At 36.8% G+C, this 26,355-nt stretch overlaps 1 protein-coding gene and 1 pseudogene across 1 annotated transcript; both read right to left on the bottom strand.

The window, feature by feature from the left end:
- Window positions 1-436: 436 nt before the first annotated feature.
- LOC132640381 (uncharacterized acetyltransferase At3g50280-like) lies at window positions 437-2,070 on the bottom strand. Its single transcript, XM_060356961.1, has one exon. The coding sequence runs from the start codon at window positions 1,946-1,948 to the stop codon at window positions 551-553; it is 1,398 nt and encodes a 465-aa protein (XP_060212944.1). The 5' UTR covers window positions 1,949-2,070; the 3' UTR covers window positions 437-550.
- Window positions 2,071-24,024: 21,954 nt separating this feature from the next.
- Window positions 24,025-26,116, bottom strand: LOC132642268 (protein ENHANCED PSEUDOMONAS SUSCEPTIBILITY 1-like; annotated as a pseudogene).
- Window positions 26,117-26,355: the final 239 nt, after the last annotated feature.

Here is a 26,355-nt window from a genome sequence, read left to right as displayed (position 1 = left end):
GCAATTGTGGAATATTTTATTAATGTTACAATTCTCATTTTACCTCAAAACATGTATGTTAGTGCTAATTCATATCATTAGAACTGCAAACTAAGTAGGCGTTTGAAATCATGATTTGAAACCATGAAATGAAATCCGTGTTTAGACATGCATTTCATCTCATGATTTCAAGTCATGGTTTCAAACCCCAAATCATCCAAAAAGACATGATTTGGGATTTCAAACCACAGTTTCAAAAATTTTAAATAAAAAATTTGACCCATAAGTCTATATTTTGTAAAAAAAAAAAAAAATCATAAATTGGTAGATATCTTTAACAATTACTTCACCTACCATTTACCAACCTCATTAACTTCTACCAACCTTATCACGTACTCCCTCCGTCTCATAATAAGCGTCACCTTAGTTAAAAACACGCATATTAAAAAACCAATGATAAAGTGTAAAGTTTACCAAATTACCCTTATATAAAACAATTTTTTTTTTACTCTAGATGATTAGAGCATGCACATCCCAATTCAAATAGTACTACTAATTAGAATTACTGTATTCAATAGCCAGTAACATATTGCATGAACTCAGTGTCCAACTGAAGGCCTTCCATTGTTTCAGGCGATAAGACCACCTCCAAATCAACGCTTCCTCCTCCTTCTCTGCCAGGAAACGCTGATATCTTCCCGTCAAACTTATTCGCTCTCCCACTCCTAACTGCGGCAGGTCTGCTCCACCCGAAATCATTGTCATACATTGGAAACCTCGGCGAGCTCCCCATTGTCAGCATAGCTCCGTCAAAATTCCCCAACGGAAAACAACGTGGATCCCTCTCCCAATCCTCTACGAACGTCCTCACCATAACATCATCATGCGCCTTCACATTCTTGTTCAATTGCTCCGCACACCAATGCATATCGTTAGATAAAACGTCCCCTGCAGACGCGAAAATTGGAATGCTCTGAATTGCGTTGCCAAAGTATAACGGATTTAGCTTCGGTTGGAGACGGTGACGGCAATTTACAGCCATTCTGAATGTCGTCATTTTGGAAGACGGGAACTTCCTTGCACGTGTCACTGCACGCCACAGTAAAGCGCAAAGTGACTGAAATGATGAAATCTCAGCCGTTGGATTTATCGTCTCTGTTTCTGCTTTCATATCGATTTTCAGGGGATCATTTCTCTGTTTTTCCATCAATTCAACTATGTTAATTTCTCCGTCGAAATTCAATTTCTGATTGTTGGTCTTCGCTTTGAGTCTTAGAATTGATTCCCTTTTGAAACTAAATATCCTCTCCCTCAAAGGGGCGTCCCCGGCAAAAGTAACTTTGGGGCCATTAGATGGGAGTTTTAGCACAGCGTTTGATATCAAAATTGAATTACGGGTAAAATCAGGCTGCCTTATAATCCTTTTCACACCTCTACTCACTTCAGCAAATGTATTGAAGAAGTTCCAAAATGATGCCCCATCAGTGACGGAATGATTGACGGCGCATCCAATGAATACGCCGTCAGCTAATTCCGTCACTTGGACAGCAAGAAGAGGGCTAAAATGGCCTTGATAGCTCACTTTTTTATCAAACGGAAAGAACTCTTTGACATGATGAGGAACATCAATGGAGCCTATGACGTCGCGAATGTAAATGTGAGTGGCTGTGGCATGTACAAAATCAACGCCAGCATCATTGCAAGAAATGTAGACGTAGCCATTTGGGTCGGCCACGAATCGACCGGCTAAGGGAGGGAAGTGAGTGAGTGTTTGAGAAAGACTGAGTTTGAGAAGGGAAATGAGTTGGGTGATGGGAAAAGGGGGACGAGTAAAGAGAGCACCTTTCTGAATGTAGTGAACAGACAGCATTGGAAGATCGGAAACAGAGAGTTTGAGGTCAGGAAGAGATGATTTTTGGGAGGGGAAAATGGTGCATTTGGTGACCAAAGTAACGGCTGCGGCAGGCATTTTTAGTTTGCAGTAGATTTTTCAGAGCTTTTGCTATAAGTTCTAATGGGGGCTCTGTACTCAGCTGCACAGTCTCACTTTGAGGAAATTAGAGGGCTGAGGATGAAGTGAGAGTAGTATTAGGGCCTTTATATAGGGCTGCCACCGAAATGTTATGAGACTGAGTTCATGCATTTAATAAGATGGAGATTCTTGATTTGATTTTTGTTGGCTGTCTTCATTTGATACTTGGAGAAGTCGACCTAGAGTTACTATTAATTATTTGAATGGGGACTTGAGCTGGTTTAATCATATGACTTGCAGGCACGTGCCCAACTATAAACAATAATATTGCTGCATATATTAGTGATTGAATTGTCAAACACGATACGGAAAAAATAAATATTGCCAAACACGATGAGTTCATTGTTTAAATGATTTTGAATTATCGAAAATAGGTTAATGAACATAGTCAAAAACAATTTTGTCTTAGAGAAGTTACATATTTCTAACTATTTTTCTCTAAGATCAATCAAATCGAAAAGTGTTATATGTAGAGACTTTTTAATGACATGACTCTTGATTTTATAAGCCACAAAATATTATTCTAACTAAAAACCTCCTATCCTACCAAATGTTTGATCAGTAAAATTTCTTTAAAACCTCCTATCCTACCAAATGTTTGATCAGTAAAATTTCTTTAAAACCGCTTATGTATTAAACAAATATAAAAACCGGCCTACAATTAAAGGCTTGGCACAAAACAAAAAAAATTAGTGTATTTGCAAGTGACATACTATTGGAAGGGACAATGAGACAAGTCCCTGATCCCACGAGAGGTGCAATCGTAGTAATAATGATCAATGAGTGGCGACTTTTAACGTTCATATGTTAGCTGGCATTCTCCTTCGGCCTATAAAATTTGTTTTCTGAATATCCAAACTATCCCGGACACTCTTCTGAATTAATTAATTCCACTAGTACTAATTAAAATACTTATAAAGACTTGTGTTTTAGATTTCTCACTGAAAATGTGGGCTCAATAATGCCCAAAATGATCCTCAAAGCAGTCTTTTTGGATTCGTCGGCGTACCATAGATAGTCCAAGTAAGATTTGCATATATATATATATATAAAACAAAAATTAAGGGCAATTGGCAGCAAATTTTCATTTAAGTATTAAAACTACTATTAATACTACTATGTTATTTTGTTGTTCAATTAATATGAGTTAAATGTTGACTTTGTGTTTAATTAGTCTCTTCATTAATTAGCAGCTAATTAAGTTGACAAAGTATACCTGGACTCTTTCCAGCTTCCACGTGAATGACAGTTCACTAGCAACCATGAAGATTTTATTATAATTACGTCACTCTTTCTGTTTAGACTCCTCGATTAATCGAGCTATACTGCTGATTATGAGCAGCATGCATACACTAATGCACGCATTTCATTAAAATGTTAGAGGAACAGAGGTTAATGTGCATTGAATCAACGGCTGGACTGATCTATACATTCATGTATCTTGTAAATTTCTCTCAACATGTAAGTGCCATCTTTTCGTCCTTCCGGAAATAGAAATGTTTCAACAGAAATAAAAAGAATTGGGTTTTAATGTAGCAAAGTTATATTTGCAGTAACAATGATACTTAATGTTACTAGTGTAATAAGCTCGTGATGGATGATTCATAAGTTACCAAGTTTATGAATGAAGCAAGATGTAATTCCAATGCAACTCCATAATTAAGAAATGAAGAGTTATGCAACTCTTCATAAAGTCGACTCATCTTTAATAAAGTGGGAGCACTTGAGGTTATCTAGATTACTCAAATCCCACTTGAGGTTATCTAGATAACACATTTGAGTTGAAACTCCTTTATATTTTTATATTAGAGCGTGTTTGCAGTAGAGTATTTACAACACTCCACGAGTCATCTTGTAAGAAACCTCTAAGACAACTGGTGGCAGTAACAAACAACCAATCCTAGAATAACACATTTGAGTTGAAACTCCTTTATATTTTTATATTAGAGCGTGTTTGCAGTAGAGTATTTACAACACTCCACCATTCATCTTGTAAGAAACCTCTAAGACAACCGGTGGCAGTAACAAACAACCAATCCTAGAATAATGCATATTTAATTCCGCATAAATATTCTAGATTCTTCCTTATTTGTATCAGAGAATAGCGGCGATACTATTGTCTTACCTAGTAATGATGTGTCTAGCAAATGTTGGTGGGTCAGTGCAGAGGCGTATGAAGCAGGGGTTCAATTGAAATTGTCATAAATTTATGTGGAAAAATCTGTTAAAATTGTAATAAATAATATATATGAATCCCTAACTTTAAAAATATAATGGATTCAATTCTAAAAATTTTAAGTTTGAACTCATAGAGTTCAAATCCTGAATCCGCCTCTTGATCAGTGGGTGAATAATCCCTTGGTGCACATCTTATCACCAAACATTTATCGAAGTACCACATAAGCCCTCGAATTATTTGAGTACGTTACTAGCCATGGTAAGATTTGATTGCAGTGATCCACCTGTCAAAAATTTCCAAGTCGGAGTTCAATGGTTGATAATTTCTTTCACCTTGTTCTTGTCATATGTGAGCCTTGGCTCATTTTCAATCTAATAGGTGGCTCTAAATCTAACTTGACTTATCTTGCTGTATTTCGTGTTTTGAGACCCATTCGCTACCTGAAATCTGATAGAGACATGGTGGAGAACACATTACACATGAATCTGTGATTGGTATTCTCGCAAGTAAGGTGCAGTAGGCGTGCCTTCTAGAAAAAACAATGTTTTGGCAAGGGGTTGGTTCGTTGCATTCTGAGAAAGAATATTTTTTCAAGCTAGTGACAAATTAAATATATAAAGGAGGTGCACTTGCAACTGTTTGATAGTGAAGGATACAGAATAAATTAAGATACGGGCTTGTTTTCATTTTGTGTTGACTTACTCTTCTGGACGAAACTTGTTTTCATTTTGAGTTGTGCTTAAACAATGTTTCTTGCCGTTTACCACTATCTTGTCTTCAATGGTATTAAGTCAGTCATTTTCATGGGACAAATGTACTAGTGATTTGCTCTTCCAGTACTAGTAAATGGTATATGAAATTATGTGTGCTCAAGTCAGTGTAATTGCTCAACTAGTTGGATTATTATATAAAAAAATAAATTGAATAATCATCAAGCTAATTTTGCCTTATCGGGCATAACTTGTAAGTGTTCATGTTGGGAAATTTTGCCTTAAGGCAAAACTAGTTGAATTTTTTTATAAAAAAATAAATTGAATAATCATCAAGCTAAGTTTGCCTTATCTGGCAAAACTTGTAAGCGTTCATAATGGGAAGTTTTGCCTTAAGGAAAAATTAGTTGATTTTTTATATTAAAAAATAAATTGAATAATCATCGAGTTAAGTTATTGGGCAAAACTTGTAAGTGTTCATAATGAAAGTTTTGCCTTAAGGCAAAACTAATTGAATTATTATATAAAAAAAATAAATTGAATAATCATTGAGCTAAGTTTGCCTTATCGGACAAAACTTGTAAGTTTTCATAATGGAAGTTTTGCCTTAAGGCAAAACTAATTGAATTTTTATATAAAAAAAATAAATTGAATAATTATCGAGCTAAGTTTGCCTTCTGGGGCAAAACTAGTAAGTGTATATAATGGGAAGTTTTGCCTGGAGGCAAAACTAATCGAATTATTATGTAAAAAATAAATCGAATAATCATCGAGTTAAGTTTTTCTTATGTGGCAAAACTAGTAAGTGTATATCGTGGGAAGTTTTGCCTAGAGGCAAACTGAATTATTATGTAAAAAATAAGTTGAATAATCATCGAGCTAAGTTTGCCTTATAGGGGCAAGGAAGTTTTGCTTTAAGGCAAAACTAGTTGAATTATTATATAAAATAAATAAATTGAATAATCATCAAGTTAAATTTGCCTTGTTGGGAAACTTCAGTGTATATAACGAGAAGTTTTGCCTCCATTTAATTTCTAAAGACTTTCAGTAAAGATGCATATAAGTTACGTCTCGGGGCATAATTTAAGCTCTAAGTTGATGAATTTTCCAAGATAAGAACTTATGCCAAAAAAGTACGACTTCAATTTCTAAAAAGTTCTAATGAGTGTACAAGTATCTCTATCACGTGATGACTCATAATCTCAATATCTCATAATCTCAATAATAATATACATAATGGCACTAGATTAGCCTAACCTGGATGTGATGAGATGTTGAGAAAATAATTTAATATCTCAAAAAAATGTCCAAATTCATTCCTTTACTGTTGTCCAAATGGGTCTCTAGTCATTCATCCGTTAAAGACAATAGTAATTGTAAAAAGACAATTACTACAGAGGCTTTATGTGTTTTATACGTTAATTGTCTATTACTCTCTATAATTAGTCATTATCATCAATTGTCCATTATAATCAATTGTGACAGACCAATTGATTAGTATTGAATAGCCAGCCTTGTCCAAACTCCTTGGCTATATATATATATATATATATATATATATATATATATCCATATATCTTTCCATTGTTGATATATATAAAAATAAACAGATCTTGAAAAACTCTTCTTCTAAGATGATAGCGTGCTGAGTTTTATTCTTTAATCTTTGTTAGTTTCTGCCTCCTAATTTTGTACTAGAAGAGCCTGTTGAATCCTGGAGGATACATTCATATCGGGTGAAATATCCTCAAGGACAGTGCCTTTTGACACGCCTCAAGCTATGAAGACTTCCCTACAAATGTTCGTGATAAATATTTTCGTAAGATTTCCAATCTGAAATTGGCATTTGACTAAGAAATAAGCAAGTGCTTTTCCCCCTTGCCTCCTAAATTTTACCGATTTACCTTCTCTTGACGACCAAATTTTCGTTTCGCATCACTATAATTGACGACTAGGACCTCGGCTTCTTTGCCAACTACCATTATGTGATGGTGGTTCCAAAATATGAAGACAATTGAAAGTTGCTTAGTTCGTATTAGGTTCGGCAATAATAGTTATTTTAGTTGCTTATTTCAAATTAGCTTTGGCAACAATAGTTATCTTCTTTTACCTTTGGCAGCTCTACATAATAGATAATGACTTCTGATATAGCGGAAAGTTTATTACTAAGCATTTAGTTGTATCTGACTGCTTCTGGTCCATAAATAACTCGGCAAAAACTATTGATCCACCATTGTTAGATACTTGGAGCTCTTGGTTTTGAAATCTGAAGGGAGAGAAGAATGAAGTTGGTAAGAAGATGAAGAGCGAGTTCGGTATGAAGGAAGATGTTTTCCTGGAAAATGTCTTCTTGGAAAATAAGTGAATTTCAACTTATTTTCTCATGTTCGTTTGAGTCGTGGAAAATAAGTAAATTTCTTACTTATTTTCTTATGTTTGTTTGGTCATAGAGAGGATCTTTTTACTCTCCTGGCCATAGAATTACTATATTGCCCTTCTGAATCCTCAACATTCACTTTTATCTCTACACATGATTATCTTTCATCCGGGGTTTTCTAAATTCACACTGGTGGCGGAGACATCCCAGTCGCCATTACTCATAACTACTAGGTCTTTGGCCCTTTTTAAATTTCCGTTTGTCGTCATTAAATAGTACCCTACAGAAGTTGCACATACGTAGAAAATGCCAAGAAACTCATATACCTGTAGCCGATTGGTCTCGGGTCTGATCTGGGGAGCTGCCATGTGGAATGCGTTCCTCCTCATCTTTTGTCAATCTACAACCACCTTCAGGAAGAAGATCAGAAATAATTTCCCAAAATACTTACGCTATTGCTCTTTTGGAGCCTTGCTGTAGACACAACAACTCGTTAGAAGGAAACCATCCTAATATTACAGCTCTACGCACGATCTAAGATCGAAGGAAGGTAACATCCTAAATGTCCTGTAGCCTCCTGTTTATAGATGTGGTGCACAACACACCGATAAATAGGACTTTACTAGACACGGTCTGTAGACACTCCGAGGACGAACCGCTCTGATACCACTTTTGTCACGACCCAACCCCGTAGGCCGCGACTAGTGTCCGTGCTGGACACCCGTACGTACCCAATAACCCAAACCAGTATATAAGCAGAATATACAGATATAGCAATCGAATGGCGTTACTAACTATCATAGATAAACAGATATAACGCGTGGAAGCCGATAAGGCTATCACAGAACATATCAACCCAAAACATATACACAACCCACATGTATGTCTACAGACCTCTACGAACAAGAACAGAATCATAAGACGGGACAGGGCCCCGTCGTACCCTTGAATAGACATATACATACGCAACAGAAAACTCTTTACCAAAACGCGGGCTCCGGACAAAGGAGCACTCCAAAACCGCAGGGTAGATGTCCTAAGCGGGCGGATCTCCAAAGCTGGTATATGTACCTGCGCGGCATGAAACGCAGCCCCCGAAGAAAGGGGGTCAGTACGGAATATGTACTGAGTATGTAAAGCATGAAGTACAATAAACAGAATCATAACCGGAACAGGAAGTACAGAAAATGAATGCAATAACCAGAATATCAAAAATGCTTACTCATACAACATAGATAATGAATATCAAACATATGCCATATCCGGCCCCATTATGGGACTCGGTGAACAGAACGTGGTCGCCACCCCGTCACTGGCGCCACAACACAGCATAACTCCAGAGTAGGGAATAGCTCCGTAACATATCATAACATATCAGATGGCCATATCACATTATATCATATCATATCATCAAATATCAGAATATATGTACATGGCACAGCATAACTCCAGAACCCATGTACGTGTCATACCTGCCCCCTCACATCGAGGCACGGCGAACAATGCAGTGGAATACGCGTGATAACATATCCTGGCCCGGGCTCAGTTAAGAAAGCATTGAGGCATCCACGAGTAGAGTAGTGAGAAACTATATGCATCACAAAACATTTACAAAGACTCGATAGAATAGTCTGAACGATAGGTCATTTAGAAAAGAATCAGACGATGGTTGTAGTACGTACCTTTCGGATGTTACGATGGATTATGTTAAAACAAAACTTTTGAGATCATTTGTACATATCAAAACTCATCATGAGACTCAATGGAATAGTTAAAACAACTATCGTTTAGTAGCCGGGACAATAGCCCAAAGTTTCCTTTAATACCGTATGGAAATAAGTCAAATAGAGCAATACAAAAGGGTCTCGGAAATTGTGGGCCCACCTCGGGTCAAGTCGAGGTGGTATGCATAAATTATGAACATTAGACTTTATGGAGTCATCTACAAAAAAAATCTTAGGGCAATCCGGTTCTATTTAAAAAAGTTACGAATGCTTAAACTATTTTTCTATCAAAGCATAAAGTACCTAATTCAATTACATTGAATGAATAAAGGTCAAAATTAGGCTCGGATTTTTAAGAATAGAGTTTCCCCCGAGGCTCATATCATAACCTATTATGTCTAGGACATGCCAAAAGAAGGAAAGGTAAAGCTTTACATACCTTACTTGCTCCTTACGCCAATCCATACTCAAGTTCCGCGCTTCACAAAATCTACAATTGGTGATAAATACCAAACATTAACTATAAGCCCTTAGGAGTTGAATCTTAAAGTGACACTTGTCTACAGAAATTTCGGCAGCATCTCCCCTGTAAATTCAACGTCCCCGAGAATTTAACTCGGCCAAAACAACAACAACCACACCAACAACAATACCAACAACATCAACAATCAATTAACATATGTAATCTTCTTCTCTACATAATACAACAACTTCTACTCCAACTTCACACTTTCAAACCAATATCAACGTTTTCATATTCATCTACTAATTCAAGATCATTCAAATACAATTCGGAAGCATTTCATATCATTCTACAAAATATACAAAAATTCCACCAAAACCATAATTCACCCGAAACCTCCAACCTTCGACATAAATATTCACAACTAATTTTTATCTCCCAATTTCATTAACAACAATCATAATTTGCACCCTACAATTTCATTTCCATAATTATATAAATTTACAATAAAATCACAAAATTTCCTACAACAACTTAACAACCAACTTTCAATGCCAATTTTGGCTAGTATTCTTCCATTTACACCACAAGGCCACAACAACACAATTAACATCATAAATAAAATTGGTTCATCCTTCTACACACACATATGCATTCGGCCACACACATATACCCCTATTATCATGATTTTTATTCTTTTCCACACACTACAACATAGACAAATCCTTCATAACATACAAAAAGGGTTTAAATCTTACCTTTTCTTCCTAAGTTCTTCACTTGATTAAGGTGTGAAATCGATGAAACGAGCGACCTATCTTCCGAAACAACTACACCACGTTGTAGAGGGTCCTTGAATTAGTAGGAATACCACAAGAAAATAATTTTTGGAACAAGATTTCAAGGGGCAAATTTTTCTAGGGCATGGCCGAATGGCCTTTATTTTTTTGCTCTTCTTCTTTTTGTTTTTCTCCTTCTCAATTTTTCTTGAATGCTCTAATGATAAGGACCCCTTTTTATTTAATTTATCACATGGATTTTTAAGTGACATGGGATTGGGCCATAATACTATGGCCGGCCACCCTTCATTTTTGGGCCTCCTTTTCTCTTTTTTTTTCAAGCCCATTTTGTTATGGGTCCTATTTTGTAATTCCCGAAACTAATTTTCGGAATTCCCAATTTTGCCCCTAGTCTTCCTCCATTTTTCCACATCAACACTTATATATTAATTAAAATCAACATATGACCTTATTTCTTACAAGTCAAAATTATTTCGAATTTTCCGAATATGCAAAAATACGGGATATAACATCCTCCCCCCCCCCCCCCCTTTAAAACATTCGTCCTCGAATGTTGGATTGGCCTCATGGGATATTACAATGCTTCGGGGAGGTTTCCTTTATAGCTGTCGCACATGATCATTTAACACATCCATTTTATAGGCATATTGTTTGGCCGCAATATTTTAACCGAAACCCTGTCGTTGGTATATAACTTCCTCGCCTGACCATCCGTTGTAGACACAGATCATTCCTTATGTGGTGACTTGCCAATGTTACGGACAATCGGATAAAGCCTACTATAGCTCAAATTGAGCTCTCCCTTCTAATCTTACATTCTAAGTGTTCGTCTCATTATGACTTTGTCGCTAACGAACATAATGGTCATATTCCTTTCCAAGGCTAGTTATATCAACATCCAAAACGTATACGTGATATTGCTTTGCCATTTCTTGTCCCTCGCAGTCCGACTATACTCATGATGACTTGTGATTCGAGCCCAGTTAATCTCTTAACTCGTAACTTTCCCCTTGTTTTCTTCCCTCACATTCCTTAATGTCAGTATATTTGTCTGTAACTTCCTTGGATTAGTAATCACTTCATCGATCGTTATTCCTTGTTGGCTCTCCGACGTGGACTTCTTATACTCATGATTGGGCGTAGCTTCATGTTAGTTGTTTACAATTCCATAGCGTATACCCTCACATTCGGTACGATTTATGATCCATGAACTATTTTCTACCACCCGATGGCTTCTTCTATCTTTCATTCATATAAGAGGTGCGCTTCCTTTCTTCGAGAAGTTATTAACTGCCAACCGTGGTTACTTCATTGTGACAGTTGTCATCCGAGGCGCTCTTGGGTTTATCATCCTTTCCATTGATCTTGTGGATTTAACTTATATAGTTTCCTTGCTCTCTTTATTACCCTTTTGGGCACATCTTTACATATCTAGGTATTACGCAAGCTCTGCTCAGTACGGGGAATTAAGGCCCTGGTCAAGGAATATCGAGGTTCGTGTCAGCATGAAGTATCTTTTCCAAGTGTCTTCCATATTTTTTTCCATGTCTACCTCATGGTACGCTTGTTGTTGAGTCATTTCTATGTCCTCTGTACCCTTCACGGTACGCCAACATCCCCCGAACTCTGGCCCCGAGCTGATAAGTCTCCTTTTCTGGAGCTTAAATCATCATAATTCATTTGATCCTAGTATATTCTCCCCCCCCCCCCCCCTTTTTTAGGAGGGTCCATATCCGTCTATGCCCTTAAAGTAACTGTCGCTTTCCGCGATCCTCTTACAACTGGAGTTCTTTTATAGCGGAGTCTGTCTTGTCTATCTCTTTACTAATTACGTCCTCGTATCTAATCGAAATATTTATGAGGGAATCCATTTCCAACCTTTACTTTCCTTCCCCTTCCGATATATCTCTGTTCTTTATGTCTGACGATGTCATTACCTCTTTTGGTGCGTAATCATTTCTATTTACTTTCTCTCCAAATACTTTCATTTTCCTTCGATCGAGCCATTAGTACCCTTGATCTTCTCTTAGGGGTAGCTTTCTTCTCTTATTGCTTATAGCATTAGCCCTAAGGTTCGTAAAGTATTCTTTATATACGCGGATCGGCTCCATTCTTAAATCCCCCTTTCTCTTTTCAAGCACCCACTTCTTGATATCCTATTACTCAAGGTCTTTACCAATAATCCTCAGCACTTCCTTAAATATCGTCTTAGCTTTTATCCGTTTATTGACGATCTTCAGACTTCACTAACTGACTTCCGCATGGGATTTCGTTGGACGTTTAAGTGTTCACACCAAACGTGTTGTAATGTCAGTTGATTCCATCTTACCCTTGCGTTTCTCTTATCCACTTCCCCCCCTTTTGGGGTGTTCCCATAGCATTACCTATTTATATTCCATTCTATGCCCCCGTTTAAATTTTCAACTGATATAATTCTTTTCCAACCTATCTCGTACACTGTACCATACCTACGTCCTCCTTTATCACTACCATAAATTAGTCCTATGGCAACCCTTCCAAAACCGTTGCAGTATATAGTAGAACTGTTGCAATAGACCTATTGCAACAGTTTTGGGTCCATGACATCTGCTCCCGTGCCAATAGATCTATTGCAACGGTTTTGTGTAATGGTTGGAAGACCGTTGTGATAGATATGCTATGGCTACGGTTTCCAAACTATTGCAATAGCCTGATCTACTGTAACAGTTATTTTACTAATATGGAACAGTTAAAAACCGTTGCAATATCTATTTGTGCAACGGCCTTTTCAGGCTATTGCAACAGTTTGTAATACCTATTGCAACGATCCTGGAAGTTATTGCAACGACTACTGTGAGCAATTGCAATGGTTTTAAATAATTATTTAGTTGCATAATAATATATAACTCACTAAAATTAATATAAATCACAGAAGGAAACTATTCACAAACAAAATCATAATCCAAATATCCAACTAGTAATATCCATTAAAATCAAATATACAATATTGTTTGAGAACTCAAGAATTGCTATACATAAGTCTGCAAAATGTTCAAAACTACTAGAACACTCGGAGTTTTGGCACAACAATCAATCAATACTCTTAGAGAAGATTTTTCGTTTCGTCTCTCCTGTATTTATTTGCTCCACCTACAAAATATGACAAATAAATACTTCAGCAAAATTTTCACAAAAAGGATTTATTCTCAACATATATAGTCTTGGTGCGCAATGCGGCTACATATTCATCAGTCCATTCCCCGCGCACTTTGAAACATTATGCATAGCACTACAAAGGTAATGAAATTGATTATAACATGTGCTTTATTAGTTTTTCAAGAACAAAATAGTCACTCTCATCTACTTCTCCTGAGCTGGAAATGCCTTCAAGTTATGAAAGACTTACCTTTATTAGAAACATCATTAGAGCATATCACTTCAAACGTGTAACTTAAAATGAAAAATAGCTTCAAATGGACTAATCTGGGTAAGGACTTTCAGATCATAATTGAAAATACAAACTACACATTGGTACATAAAGTTCAAGGTCTTTACTACTACCTTACAACTCAAAAGTGGATGGTCACTGCAAGGCTGCTGAGAAGATGGCGTAATACACACAACTTAGCTAGTAACCTCCTGACTTTATATTCAGTGTGATGTGTAATGCCAAAGTAGAACAAAGTGATGGAGCACTAGATGAATCTGTAATTCAAAGAACCACTCCACTATAATGATCATTCTATGATCAAATACTTTAAGGAATTCAGTTCATCAATGCTTAAGTTAACTTTCTCTGAGCTTTAAGAGGTTAGACGACACATTTGTTGTCACTACCGCAAATTGATGATACTGACGTTATTTTATTCTATATTTAAATTAAAGAAAGAATACAGACACATTGCATCAATTCTCAACCATGAAAACTTCAATCACTGTGAATATCTTTTAGAAACCTGACTTGTATATTTACACTATGAAGCCACTTAAATCCTACTATCTATTAATGAATGAGTGAAGTTACTAGAGTATTCCATGGTACACAATATCATAGCAGAAATAAATTTTGAGGCCATCACTTGGAGAGGACAAAGATGAAACTTTTTCACCCATAAGACTAACTCAGGAGAAAAAAGTTATTGATGAAATCAGCAACCCACCTTCATCCAAAACTAGCTTCTTTACCTCACAAGGGCCAATCACATCTGACTCCCTCTTATATACAAATCTAAACTACCATCATCCAAAACTAAATTTCATTGGCGTAAAACTCAACATTTATAAGGTTTGGTCATGGCATAATTTGGCTTTCCTATTTGGTAGTAGCTTGTGCAAGTTGAATTTAAAATAGCTCAACCTGACATATTTATACTTTTATATGCTCAGATACATATTGAAAAATAGGCTGTTTAAGGAGAACAAATAAGATAGGTTATGTTATACCTGCCGGATCGACAAATAAGAAACACAATGTGTGACACAGTCAATCAGAATGACGACAGATTACAACTGCTCAATATAGTTTTATTCAAAGTTATCTATTCTAAACTTTATTATTCAGACCAATAATATTTCTTCTTTCATGAGTAATTATTTTGACAGGTAATTCAACCAGTAATTTTACTCTCTTAAAAAACTTAGATAATGACTAAACATAAAGGTATAATCATTTTCCTAGATTCCTTTTCTTTTACTCTTGGTCTATTGGAAACTAGACATGCTTTGATACATTTATTCAGCCTAAACTTTTATGAAATACTATTTTGAGGAGAACAATGCATACATTACCAGAGTTTTTCTCTTCCAGAGGCTTCCACCTTCGCTCTGCCAAAAACATCGTTCTATTCCGTCTTGACTCCTCTTTTTCACCTCATGCACACAACAGTTCCTTCTTCCTTTACCGGCCACCTCTCCTCCCATCACATATATTTTCTTTCACATCTGTATTTGCTCTTATCTGTATAAGACCATAAAACATTACATAATGATACCTTTTGTAAAATCAACAAATAACAGCTTCAAAACTGCAGATCAAAAGTAAAAAAAGAACAGCTAAAATCAGGGAATTCTTTGCAGCAACTAAGAACCCACAAGCACATCAAGATGACAACTCAAACTATACTAAGACCCCGTTTGGATTAGCTGAAAAAAGTGGATTTTAAGCATAAGTGCTTAAATTACTTTTTAAGTGCTGAAAGTTATTTTATAAATAAGCAGTTACGTGTTTGGATAAAAGTGCTTAAAGCGTTTTTAGAAGTAAGGATAGTATTAGAATTAACAAAAAATATAAGGGATAAAAGGGTAAAGTTGTTGGTCAAACCAAAATGACTTTTAAGCCAAAAACAATAAGTTGGGGTTGGGCAACTTCTTGATTTTGGCTTATTTTAAACACTTTTTTACTTAATTTAAGCTGTTTTCTATTTTTTCCAAACACCCAAATAAGTTTAAAATGGCTTATAAGCTGGTTTGACCAACTTATAAGCCAATCCAAACGGGCTCTAAAATGTTGCAATATTCCACAAGTTCAGCTATCACTCAAAAGAATCAGTATGCTCTGGCAGAGACATTATCTCTTTGTCACAATTAAGTATAGTAAAGTCACACACAGAGAAAGAGCAGCTATCAAGCAATTTCCAAAATAATGAAGGAGAAATAAGTGACCGGGAAAAATCTCTTGATTGAATTAAATAGATGCTTTGTTAAAGCTAGAATGTTGCACAAATATCTTAGGACAAAGTGAACGTATAAGAAAGCTATAGACGTTGAAAATTAGAAACTAGTATGTCCTACAAAAAAGTAGGTTTATTAAATTTAGAAATAAGCACGGAAGAAGTTTCTCATTGTGTTATCAGAAAGATCTTTTGAAGAACATAGCCATCATAAAGAGGTGCAACACTAATCAATCAATTAGTACAAGTTAATTACTCCAATTTAAATTGCATCTCTTTTAGCAATATCCAATAACTAATGACAAAGTAATGTAGGATAAATACTATAGAGTTAGTAACAACAAACAAGACAAATATACACACTATCAGCTTAAACTCCATTAAAAAATTTAATATCAAAAGTCAAATAAATATTCAAGGACTAACAGCTAGAACTAGTACAAGAGCTCCTATCTATCAACAATCAAAGAAGTCCCCGTGTCCTGATGCAAAAAGATAAGGGAAGCTACAATTACCATAGGATAATTAGCGATCACTGAGTGGACATACTTCACAAAGAGAATAGAAATAGCAAGTGACAAAATAGTTAAGCTTCAGCATTTAATAATGTTCATTAGCAAGAGAAAATTGCAAACAGATTAAGGCACTCACTGCATTTTTGTCCAAAAACAGTGTAGCTACTTGGCTTTTGTTTTAACATGACCTCTGCAGCTATGTCAAGTGCCAGACTTTTTTTTTTTGGGGGTAATTAACTTTTATAGGGAAAATATTTATAAGCGAATCAAAAAAACCCAGAAGTTGGACATACTCCCAACTTGAGAAACAACCTCCTGCACAAGTACAACAACTACCCTTTACAGATGTTCACCATGACAACTCTCAACTATGGATAATAATTCAATAATTTAAAGCACTAAGCACACCAACCAACCTAGGATAATTTGCATTACAAGAATGAACATCCTGAACAATAAGTTTACGATTCATATCTCCAGATTTGGCCACTTCTTGAAAGATTCGATTGTTCCTTTCTAGCCATAAATGATGCAGCATGCTGAGACCATTTGATCAACCTGAGTTTCGGCACCATTCCCTCTCGCCTGCTGAATAGCCCACTCCATTTCTTCTGACCGTTTCAACACCTGCCTTGCGATACCTTGCCAACTCAACAACATTGTCCATATCGAAGCAGAGAAAGAGCATTGAAAGAACAGGTGCTCTAGAGTCTCATCAGCTGGGTTGCACATTACACAAGCCTTGTTTCTTGTCACTCCCCATTTTGCCAACCTGTCTCTTGTATATAACACTAAGAATTCATAATACAAGCAGTTTTCTATAGGAGACAACGTGTGAAAGACAATTGTGTCCATAGCATTAGTTTAGCTTTAAATGATAACTTTTTTTCCTCTTTCAATTTAAGTATTAACATATGATATTGGTAAATATGCATTCATAGTTACATAAATATGGTAGCAAAAACAATGTGAAGCTAAGAATAATTTGAGGCGAAAAGACTACTGAAAGGATTGATCGTATGCTCACTTTTCCCTTTATTGTTGAGAATTTGAGCATGGCTCTGCAAACCAACACAAAGACATAGACACACATCAATAGAAATATGCAATTCGAACCCTAACTATGAGAGACAGAGAACTCTTTTAAGAAGGTACATACTCGATTTAGTCTACGAAACAAGAAATTCTCAACATACACATAAATTCGAAACCCTAACTACAAACACACCCATACATAAATTTTCAACATCGAATAATCCTTTGCAGAATAAGAAATTTAAGAAATACCTAGAGAAAGTTGAAAATCAGGAAATTGAGATCTGATAAAGGGTTCTCCTCCTTTGATTCAAATAACTAATGAGAAATATAGAACGGAAAGAGTTCATTCACAGTTCTTCCAGAATATCAGATTTCAGAGCATCGTTTCTCGATTATGCCGAGATAAATCGTTTAAATTCAAAAATAGACGTATTGTTCTAATCTAGAGAGAAAAATTAGGGTTCATCTTGAGATATTCGATGTGTTCGAGAGAGTTAAAACACTTATAAGTGAGTACACTTCTATGGAGTTCTTATTTATTTTTTGGTGAAATTAGGAGAGGGAAAACATGGAGGGAATAAAGAAACGTTGCAGTAGGTAAAAATTTTAAGAAAACCGTCGCCATTGATTTATCTATTGCAATGGTTAAAACAACTGTTGCAGTACATACCTCTATGGCAACGGTTATTTTGCAAATGCAAAGCTTTAATTGCATAGTGTCTCAATAGAACCCAAATCTTTTTGCAACTCCCAAAACCGTTGCAATAGATAGCTATCCCGACGGCTATATAACCATTGCAAAAAAAACTGTTGCCATAGATCTAATTTCTAGTAGTGTATATCGCCTATAACTTAGATTATCCCTGTATGAAGTCCTAACACAATCACGAGGCGACAAGAACTCTCGATATCTCGTACAAAATCTAGTCTGATGGTTAGTGCTCGAAAAACATCATTGTTGTAACAACTTATCTAAAGCTATATTCCATTAATTCCAGTCAATAGTTAACTAGCGCTTACCATCGTTTCAAATTCTCCATTCGGTAGCATTTATATTTTGACGATAAGTGTTCCAAGCTTTCTTATAACACCATCTTCCTCCCAATGGATACCGTCTGTTCTTTCTGATACTTACAATTAGTTGTTTCGTAAATTCCCAATCCTTGTCTCTTAAGGATTTCATTACTCCCGAGGTGAGGCCATATATACGTAGTATGTAGGGTTCCTTTGTGTCTCATGCTCTTTCACTCTTCTCTTATACTCATTGCTAACTTCCAATCTCACTCGAATTCATACTAACCTTGTCTTAGTAGAGGTCTTGTCTTATGGCCTTTTGTCGTGGTACACCTTCGGTCCATAACTATATATATTTCCCTCTTAGCCTATATTCATAGTCAATTAGCTCCACCTATATTGAGTGCTACCTTTGATATTCCTTCCATTTCTCTCGTCTATGTCTATTTTCTTCCTTCCACGAATTCCATTTCCAACTAGTTGATCGCAATTTAATAAGTTGTTATTAGGGAACATTCTTCAACCACCATCAGAAGGAACTAGAATCTGACAAGCACCACAGGACATCCTAGTGCTTGATTCGCATGGTTTACCTTCAGATTCATTCTTGAGTCATGAACGAACTATTTAGGTTGCAACTACTGGTTGTATACTTGCACTCCTTCAATATGGTAACACTCGATCACCAGACGTTACTGCCCATTAATATAATCCTCTCTCTACAGCACAATGTGGCTGGAACGTACTTTAGCCCGTTTAAATGACTTGCTAATTCGCTGCTCATATACGCTTCTTCAAGCAAGATTTCCCCAAATAAAAAAAATGTTGCCTCTTATGGATAATGTGGGAAGTGTCTCTTAAAGCTTTGGTCTAACATAGCCTATTACTCTTTCCTTTCCTGTTCTTATCGTTATTTCCCATCAACATATAACCTTCGTTCCCCACTTTCTCTACCAACCTTAATAAGTCTTTTTTTTTCATTCTATAGCTCGCTTACAAACTTGTTCTTCAAGTTTTTACGCAAATGGTTTCATGCTTCGCCTGTCGGCTCTTTTAAGGCTTTGCTTAATTATGTCTCTTACTTGTCACCTTTCTGACATTCTGATTTCCTTGCCTTCCGTTTACTCACTCACTTCCCTTTCCAAATATCGTTGTGTTGGAATTTTTCCGACCTTAGCTTGTAGCGAAATCAGCGTTCGTTTGTTTCATAACATCTGTACCCTACCTTTCGCTTTGTCCTTTGAATTCCGTTCAGTTAGCGTTTTTCGTATGTCGCAACATTAGTTGCTGGAACTCACCTCTCGATCAATACAGTCACCGGTGGAAGGTCATACGCACACACACATACATTTACCACCATTCGCTTACAAACATTTCCAACCGCTATTCAAATTTACTCTGATTCTCGAGCTGTGTTGCGCTTCCTTCCTTTTCACCAATCTAATCCGCCTCAACCTACGCGACCTCTATAAGTGCTCCTAGCCACTCCGCACACTCCAATTTCCTTTAGGTTACCCCAAATTCCCATTTGTCTCTTATACCTATACTTATGAAAATTTTAGTATATTTCCCAAGGGGGTCACCCATCCAGAATTGTTCTGACCCTAGCACGCTTAACCTTAGAACTTCAATACATTCAGATGCGTTAATGCCGGTATAATTTCGTCGACTGCCTCGCACGACATTTATCACGTAATTTAAGGCAAGTCGGGGTTCTGACAACTTCAAAAACGTTTCTCGTAGCGGGTCCCACCCCGACCTAGAGAGGATCTTTTTACTCTCCTGGCCATAGAATTACTATATTGCCCTTCTGAATCCTCAACATTCACTTTAATCTCTACACATGATTATCTTTCATCCGGGGTTTTCTAAATTCACACTGGTGGCGGAGACATCCCAGTCGCCATTACTCATAACTACTGGGTCTTTGGCCCTTTTTAAATTTTTGTTTGCCGTCATTAAATAGTATCCTACAGAAGTTGCACATACGTAGAAAATGCCAAGAAACTCATATACCTGTAGCCGATTGGTCTCGGGTCTGATCTGTGGAGCTGCCATGTGGAATGCGTTCCTCCTCATCTTTTGTCAATCTACAACCACCTTCAGGAAGAAGATCAGAAATAATTTCCCAAAATACTGACGTTATCGCTCTTTTGGAGCCTTGCTGTAGACACAACAACTCGTTGGAAGGAAACCATCCTAATATTACAACTCTACGCACGATCTAAGATCGAAGGAAGGTAACATCCTAAATGTCCTGTAGCCTCCTGTTTATAGATGTGGTGCACAACACACCGATAAATAGGACTCTACTAGACACGGTCTGTAGACACTCCGAGGACGAACCGCTCTGATACCACTTTTGTCACGACCCAACCCCGTAGGCCGCGACTAGTGTCCGTGCTGGACACCCGTACGTACCCAATAACCCAAACCGGTATATAAGCAGAATATACAGATATAGAAGTCGAATGGCGTTACTAACTATCATAGATAAACAGATATAACGCGTGAAAGCCGATAAGGCTATCACAGAACATATCAACCCAAAACATATACACAACCCACATGTATGTCTACAGACCTCTACGAACAAGAACAGAATCATAAGACGGGACAGGGCCCCGTCGTACCCCTGAATAGAGACATATACATACGCAACAGAAAACTCTATACCAAAACGTGGGCTCCGGACAAAGGAGCACTCCAAAACCGCAGGGTAGATGTCCTAAGCGGACGGATCTCCAAAGCTGGTATCTGTACCTGCGCGGCATGAAACGCAGCCCCCGAAGAAAGGGGGCCAGTACGGAATATGTACTGAGTATGTAAAGCATGAAGTACAATAAACAGAATCATAACCGGAACAGGAAGTACAGAAAATGAATGCAATAACCAGAATATCAAAAATGCTTACTCATACAACATAGATAATGAATCAAACATATGCCATATCCGGCCCCATTATGGGACTCGGTGAACAGAACGTGGCCGCCACCCCGTCACTGGCGCCACAACACAACATAACTCCAGAGTAGGGAATAGCTCCGTAACATATCATAACATATCAGATGGCCATATCATATCATATCATATCATATCATCAAATATCAGAATATATGTACATGGCACAGCATAACTCCAGAACCCATGTACGTGTCATACCTACCCCCTCACATCGAGGCACGGCGAACAATGCAGTGGAATACGCGTGATAACATATCCTGGCCCGGGCTCAGTGAAGGAAGCATTGAGGCATCCACGAGTAGAGTAGTGAGAAACTATATGCATCACAAAACATTTACAAAGACTCGATAGAATAGTCCGAACGATAGGTCATTTAGAAAAGAATCAGACGATAGTTGTAGTACGTACCTTTCGGATGTTACGATGGATTATGTTAAAACAAAACTTCTGAGATCGTTTGTACATATCAAAACTCATCATGGGACTCAATGGAATAGTTAAAACAACTATCGTTTAGTAGCCGGGACAATAGCCAAAAGTTTCCTTTAATACCGTATGGAAATAAGTCAAATAGAGCAATACAAAAGGGTCTCGGAAATTGTGGGCCCACCTCGGGTCAAGTCGAGGTGGTATGCATAAATTATGAACATTAGACTTTATGGAGTCATCTACAAAAAAATCTTAGGGCAATCCGGTTCTATTTGAGAAAGTTACGAATGCTTAAACTATTTTTCTATCAAAGCATAAAGTACCTAATTCAATTACATTGAATGAATAAAGGTCAAAATTAGGCTCGGATTTCTAAGAATAGAGTTTCCCCCGAGGCTCGTATCATAACCTATTATGTCTAGGACATGCCAAAAGAAGGAAAGGTAAAGCTTTACATACCTTACTTGCTCCTTACGCCAATCCATACTCAAGTTCCGCGCTTCACAAAATCTACAATTGGTCATAAATACCAAACATTAACTGTAAGCCCTTAGGAGTTGAATCTTAAAGTGACACTTGTCTACAGAAATTTCGGCAGCATCTCCCCTGTAAATTCAACGTCCCCGAGAATTTAACTCGGCCAAAACAACAACAACCACACCAACAACAATACCAACAACATCAACAATCAATTAACATATGTAATATTCTTCTCTACATAATACAACAACTTCTACTCCAACTTCACACTTTCAAACCAATATCAACGTTTTCATATTCATCTACTAATTCAAGATCATTCAAATACAATTCGGAAGCATTTCATATCATTCTACAAAATATACAAAAATTCCACCAAAACCATAATTCACCCGAAACCTCCAACCTTCGACATAAATATTCACAACTAATTTTTATCTCCCAATTTCATTAACAACAATCATAATTTGCACCCTACAATTTCATTTCCATAATTATATAAATTTACAATAAAATCACAAAACTTCCTACAACAACTTAACAACCAACTTTCAATGCCAATTTAAATAGAGCAAGATAACTCGATCAAGATCTCCGTATTATTTTGAGTTTTTCTTGACCTTATTTTTAATCTTTTATGTTTAACACCAATAATAATTGTTTCAATCTGTAATAACTTACAATTGATTATATGAATTCTCAACTTACATAGTATAAGAGGTTCAAATTTAAAAATTAATCTGTTTTGATGTCTAAAAGGAATTTTTAAAATATTTATTATAATCAGATATTAAAAAGGATTGTTCCGTAAATTTAATCTGCATAAGCGCGGACAAATGCATTAGTTTTTATAAAAAACACAACACATATAAGTGTGCACGCACTATCTATAAAACCCTCTCACTATCATATTAGCATCTTTATCATCACTTCCTAACAACTCTTTCCAACAGACCTTTACTTATTATAATTACCTTTAAATCACTCCGGACTACCCCTAAAATTGGTTTTAAGAAAAAAAGTATCACTATCACGTTAGTAATTACATAATTGCTAACACAAATATATTCAAATTAAAAATAATAGAGATCAAATGAGCGATTAAATTATAAGGCATTATGAAGATGCCTATGATGGTCACTTAGATAAAAAGCCTATTGCAAATTTAGTACAAGAATAATAAAATATCAACCAACGTAACATCACAAAGAGAAAACTTCATAAACGAATGGATTAAGATGTTACCATCATCATATTGAAAAGTCAACTAAATATTCATACCATCATAAACATAAATCATTGTATCCCTTTCCCTTCTTGCAAGCTCCATTAGAAGTTCAATGAATTCAGGTGCATTTTTCTTTAGCAAGTACCAAAAGAGTATGTGAAAAATGAAGTACCAATGAAAAGCGAGAAGTATCAATAATTATTGCTATGTATACACCCCTATCCTTTGGCATCTCACATAAGAATTAATATAGCATACCGTTTCGTAGATTTATAATGACTAAAAGCATTCTAATTACAATTTAACTCCAATCTTGCTCCCCAGCATGGCAGCATTATTTCTTCGGCTTCCCTGCTGAGAATAAGCCGACAGCGGGGCTCCAAAACATATCACTTCCTTTACATAAGTCATAATCCTATACTAATGTAACATAAAATAAGTACTGATAACAACTTAATAGTCTATTTAAATAATTATGCATACCTTAAAAAAAAATATAACGTACAGAGAGCAAATGAAAAAATCATCAAATTAGAAGATCCAATCCTCTCTAACTTTCGAGTATGAGAGGAGAATTGCAAAAGTGAAGCATCACATAGCAAGTGAATTAGGAAAGATGAGGGGAGCTCAGATAAAGAATATAAAAGAAGATAAAACAGCATAGTCATTAATATGCATCAATTCTTCAGTTTAATTAGACAATAAAATTGTATATTAATTGCCTTAACCGACCTTAATCGATAGGGTAGTGGGCTGGTAAATGTCATCAGTGAGAGTTTAAGAGAAGGAATAATGGAGTATTAATTATTTAGCCATTAATGTTGTAACAAAAATACATAAAATTTAGCAGGAAAAAAAAAAAAATATATATATATATATAGAAAAACCAAAAAAAAAATGAGAAAAAAGATAAATATGAATGCTAATCATAGAGATGTGTCGCATCATCTTTTCTATCCCTAACTTTATATTATATATAGATAACTTCAAAGATAATCATTGATGAATTAAATAAAGGTACAAAAACTTATTGATGATAATTAAACTAATTACAACCAATACAGTTGAGTAAAATTACAATTGAACAGCAGATGTAATATTTTACATCCTCATCCCACAAATTATAGTCCCTCCTCCAAAACGCAAAGCTCACCACTCAACAGCAAGTAACATAATGCATAAACTCATGGTCGGACTCCAGTTCCTTCATTGTTTCAGGCGATAACACCACCTCCAAATCAACGCTTCCTCCTCCTTCTCTCCCCGGAAACGCTGATATCTTCCCATCAAGCTTATTCGCCCGACCACTCCTTACTGCAACTGGTCTCCCCCACCCGAAATCATTGTCATACATTGGAAACCTCGGCGAGCTCCCCATTGTTAGCATTGCTCCGTCAAAATTCCCTAATGGAAAACACCGTGGATCCTTCTCCCAATCCTCTACAAACTTCCTCACCATAACATCATCAGGCGCCTCCGCATTCTTGTTCAATCGCTCCGCACACCAATGCAGATCGTTAGATAAAACATCCCCAGCTGATGCGTAAGTTGGAATGCTCTGAATTGCGTTGCCGAAGTATAACGGATGTAGCTTCGGTTGGAGACGGTGACGGCAATTTACAGCCATTCTGAATGTCGTCATTTTGGAAGATGGGAATTTCCTTGCACGTGTCACCGCACGCCAGAGCAATGCGCAAAGGCATTGAAACGACGAAATCTCAGCCGTTGGACTTATCGTCTCTGTTTTGAGTTTCAGGGGATTGTTGCTCTGTTTGGCCATCAATTCAACAATGTTAATTTCTCTGTCGAAATTAAATTCTGATTGTTGGTCTTTGCTTTGAGTCTTAGAATTGATTCCCTTTTGAAACTAAATATCCTCTCCCTCAATGGGGCATCGCCAGAAAAGTTGACTTTTGGGCCATCAGCAGGGAGTTTTAGCACAGCGTTTGAGATCAATATTGAATTACGGGTAAAATCAGGCCGCCTTATAATCCTTTTCACACCTCTACTCACCTCAGCGAAAGTTCCAAAAAGATGTCCCGTCTGTAACGGAATGATTGACGGCGCAACCAATGAATACGCCGTCAGCTAATTCCGTGACTTGGACGGCGAGAAGAGGGCTAAAATGCCCTCGATAGCTAACAGTGCGATCAAAAAGGAAGAACTCTTTGACATGATGAGGAACATCAATGGATCCTATGACGTCGCGAATGTAAATGTGAGTGGCAGTAGCATGTACAAAATCAACGCCAGCATCATTGCAAGAAATGTAGACGTAGCCATTTGGGTCGGTCACGAATCGACCGGCTAAGGGAGGGAAGTGAGTGAGGGTTTGAGAAAGAGTGAGTTTGAGAAGGGAAATGAGTTGGGTGATGGGGAAAGGGGGACGAGTAAAGAGAGCACCTTTCTGAATATAGTGAACAGAGAGCATTGGAAGATCGGAAACAGAGAGTTTAAGATCAGGTAGAGATGATTTTTGGGAGGGAAATATGGTGCATTTGGAGACCATAGTTACAGCTGAAGAAGGCATTGCTAGTCATTAAATTAACTTAATTTGCAGTTATAGGAGATTTAAGGAATTTTGATTCGTGCATTTGATGAGGTGGCCCTTTGCTGTCTTTTCTCTTTGTCGGCAAGTTTGCAACATGGAGGGAGTTGACCGAGTGTTCAATTTTTTTGTTTTAATGTTGATTTGGGGGACTGGCTGGCTGCCACGTGCCCAACTACAAACAATTGAGTCAAATATCGTTACCGACCTTTCACCCTGATGTTCAC

This window comes from Lycium barbarum, chromosome 5 (genome assembly GCF_019175385.1).
Source record: "Lycium barbarum isolate Lr01 chromosome 5, ASM1917538v2, whole genome shotgun sequence".
Lineage (NCBI taxonomy): Eukaryota > Viridiplantae > Streptophyta > Magnoliopsida > Solanales > Solanaceae > Lycium > Lycium barbarum.
This window is presented reverse-complemented; position numbering and strand designations above follow the sequence as displayed.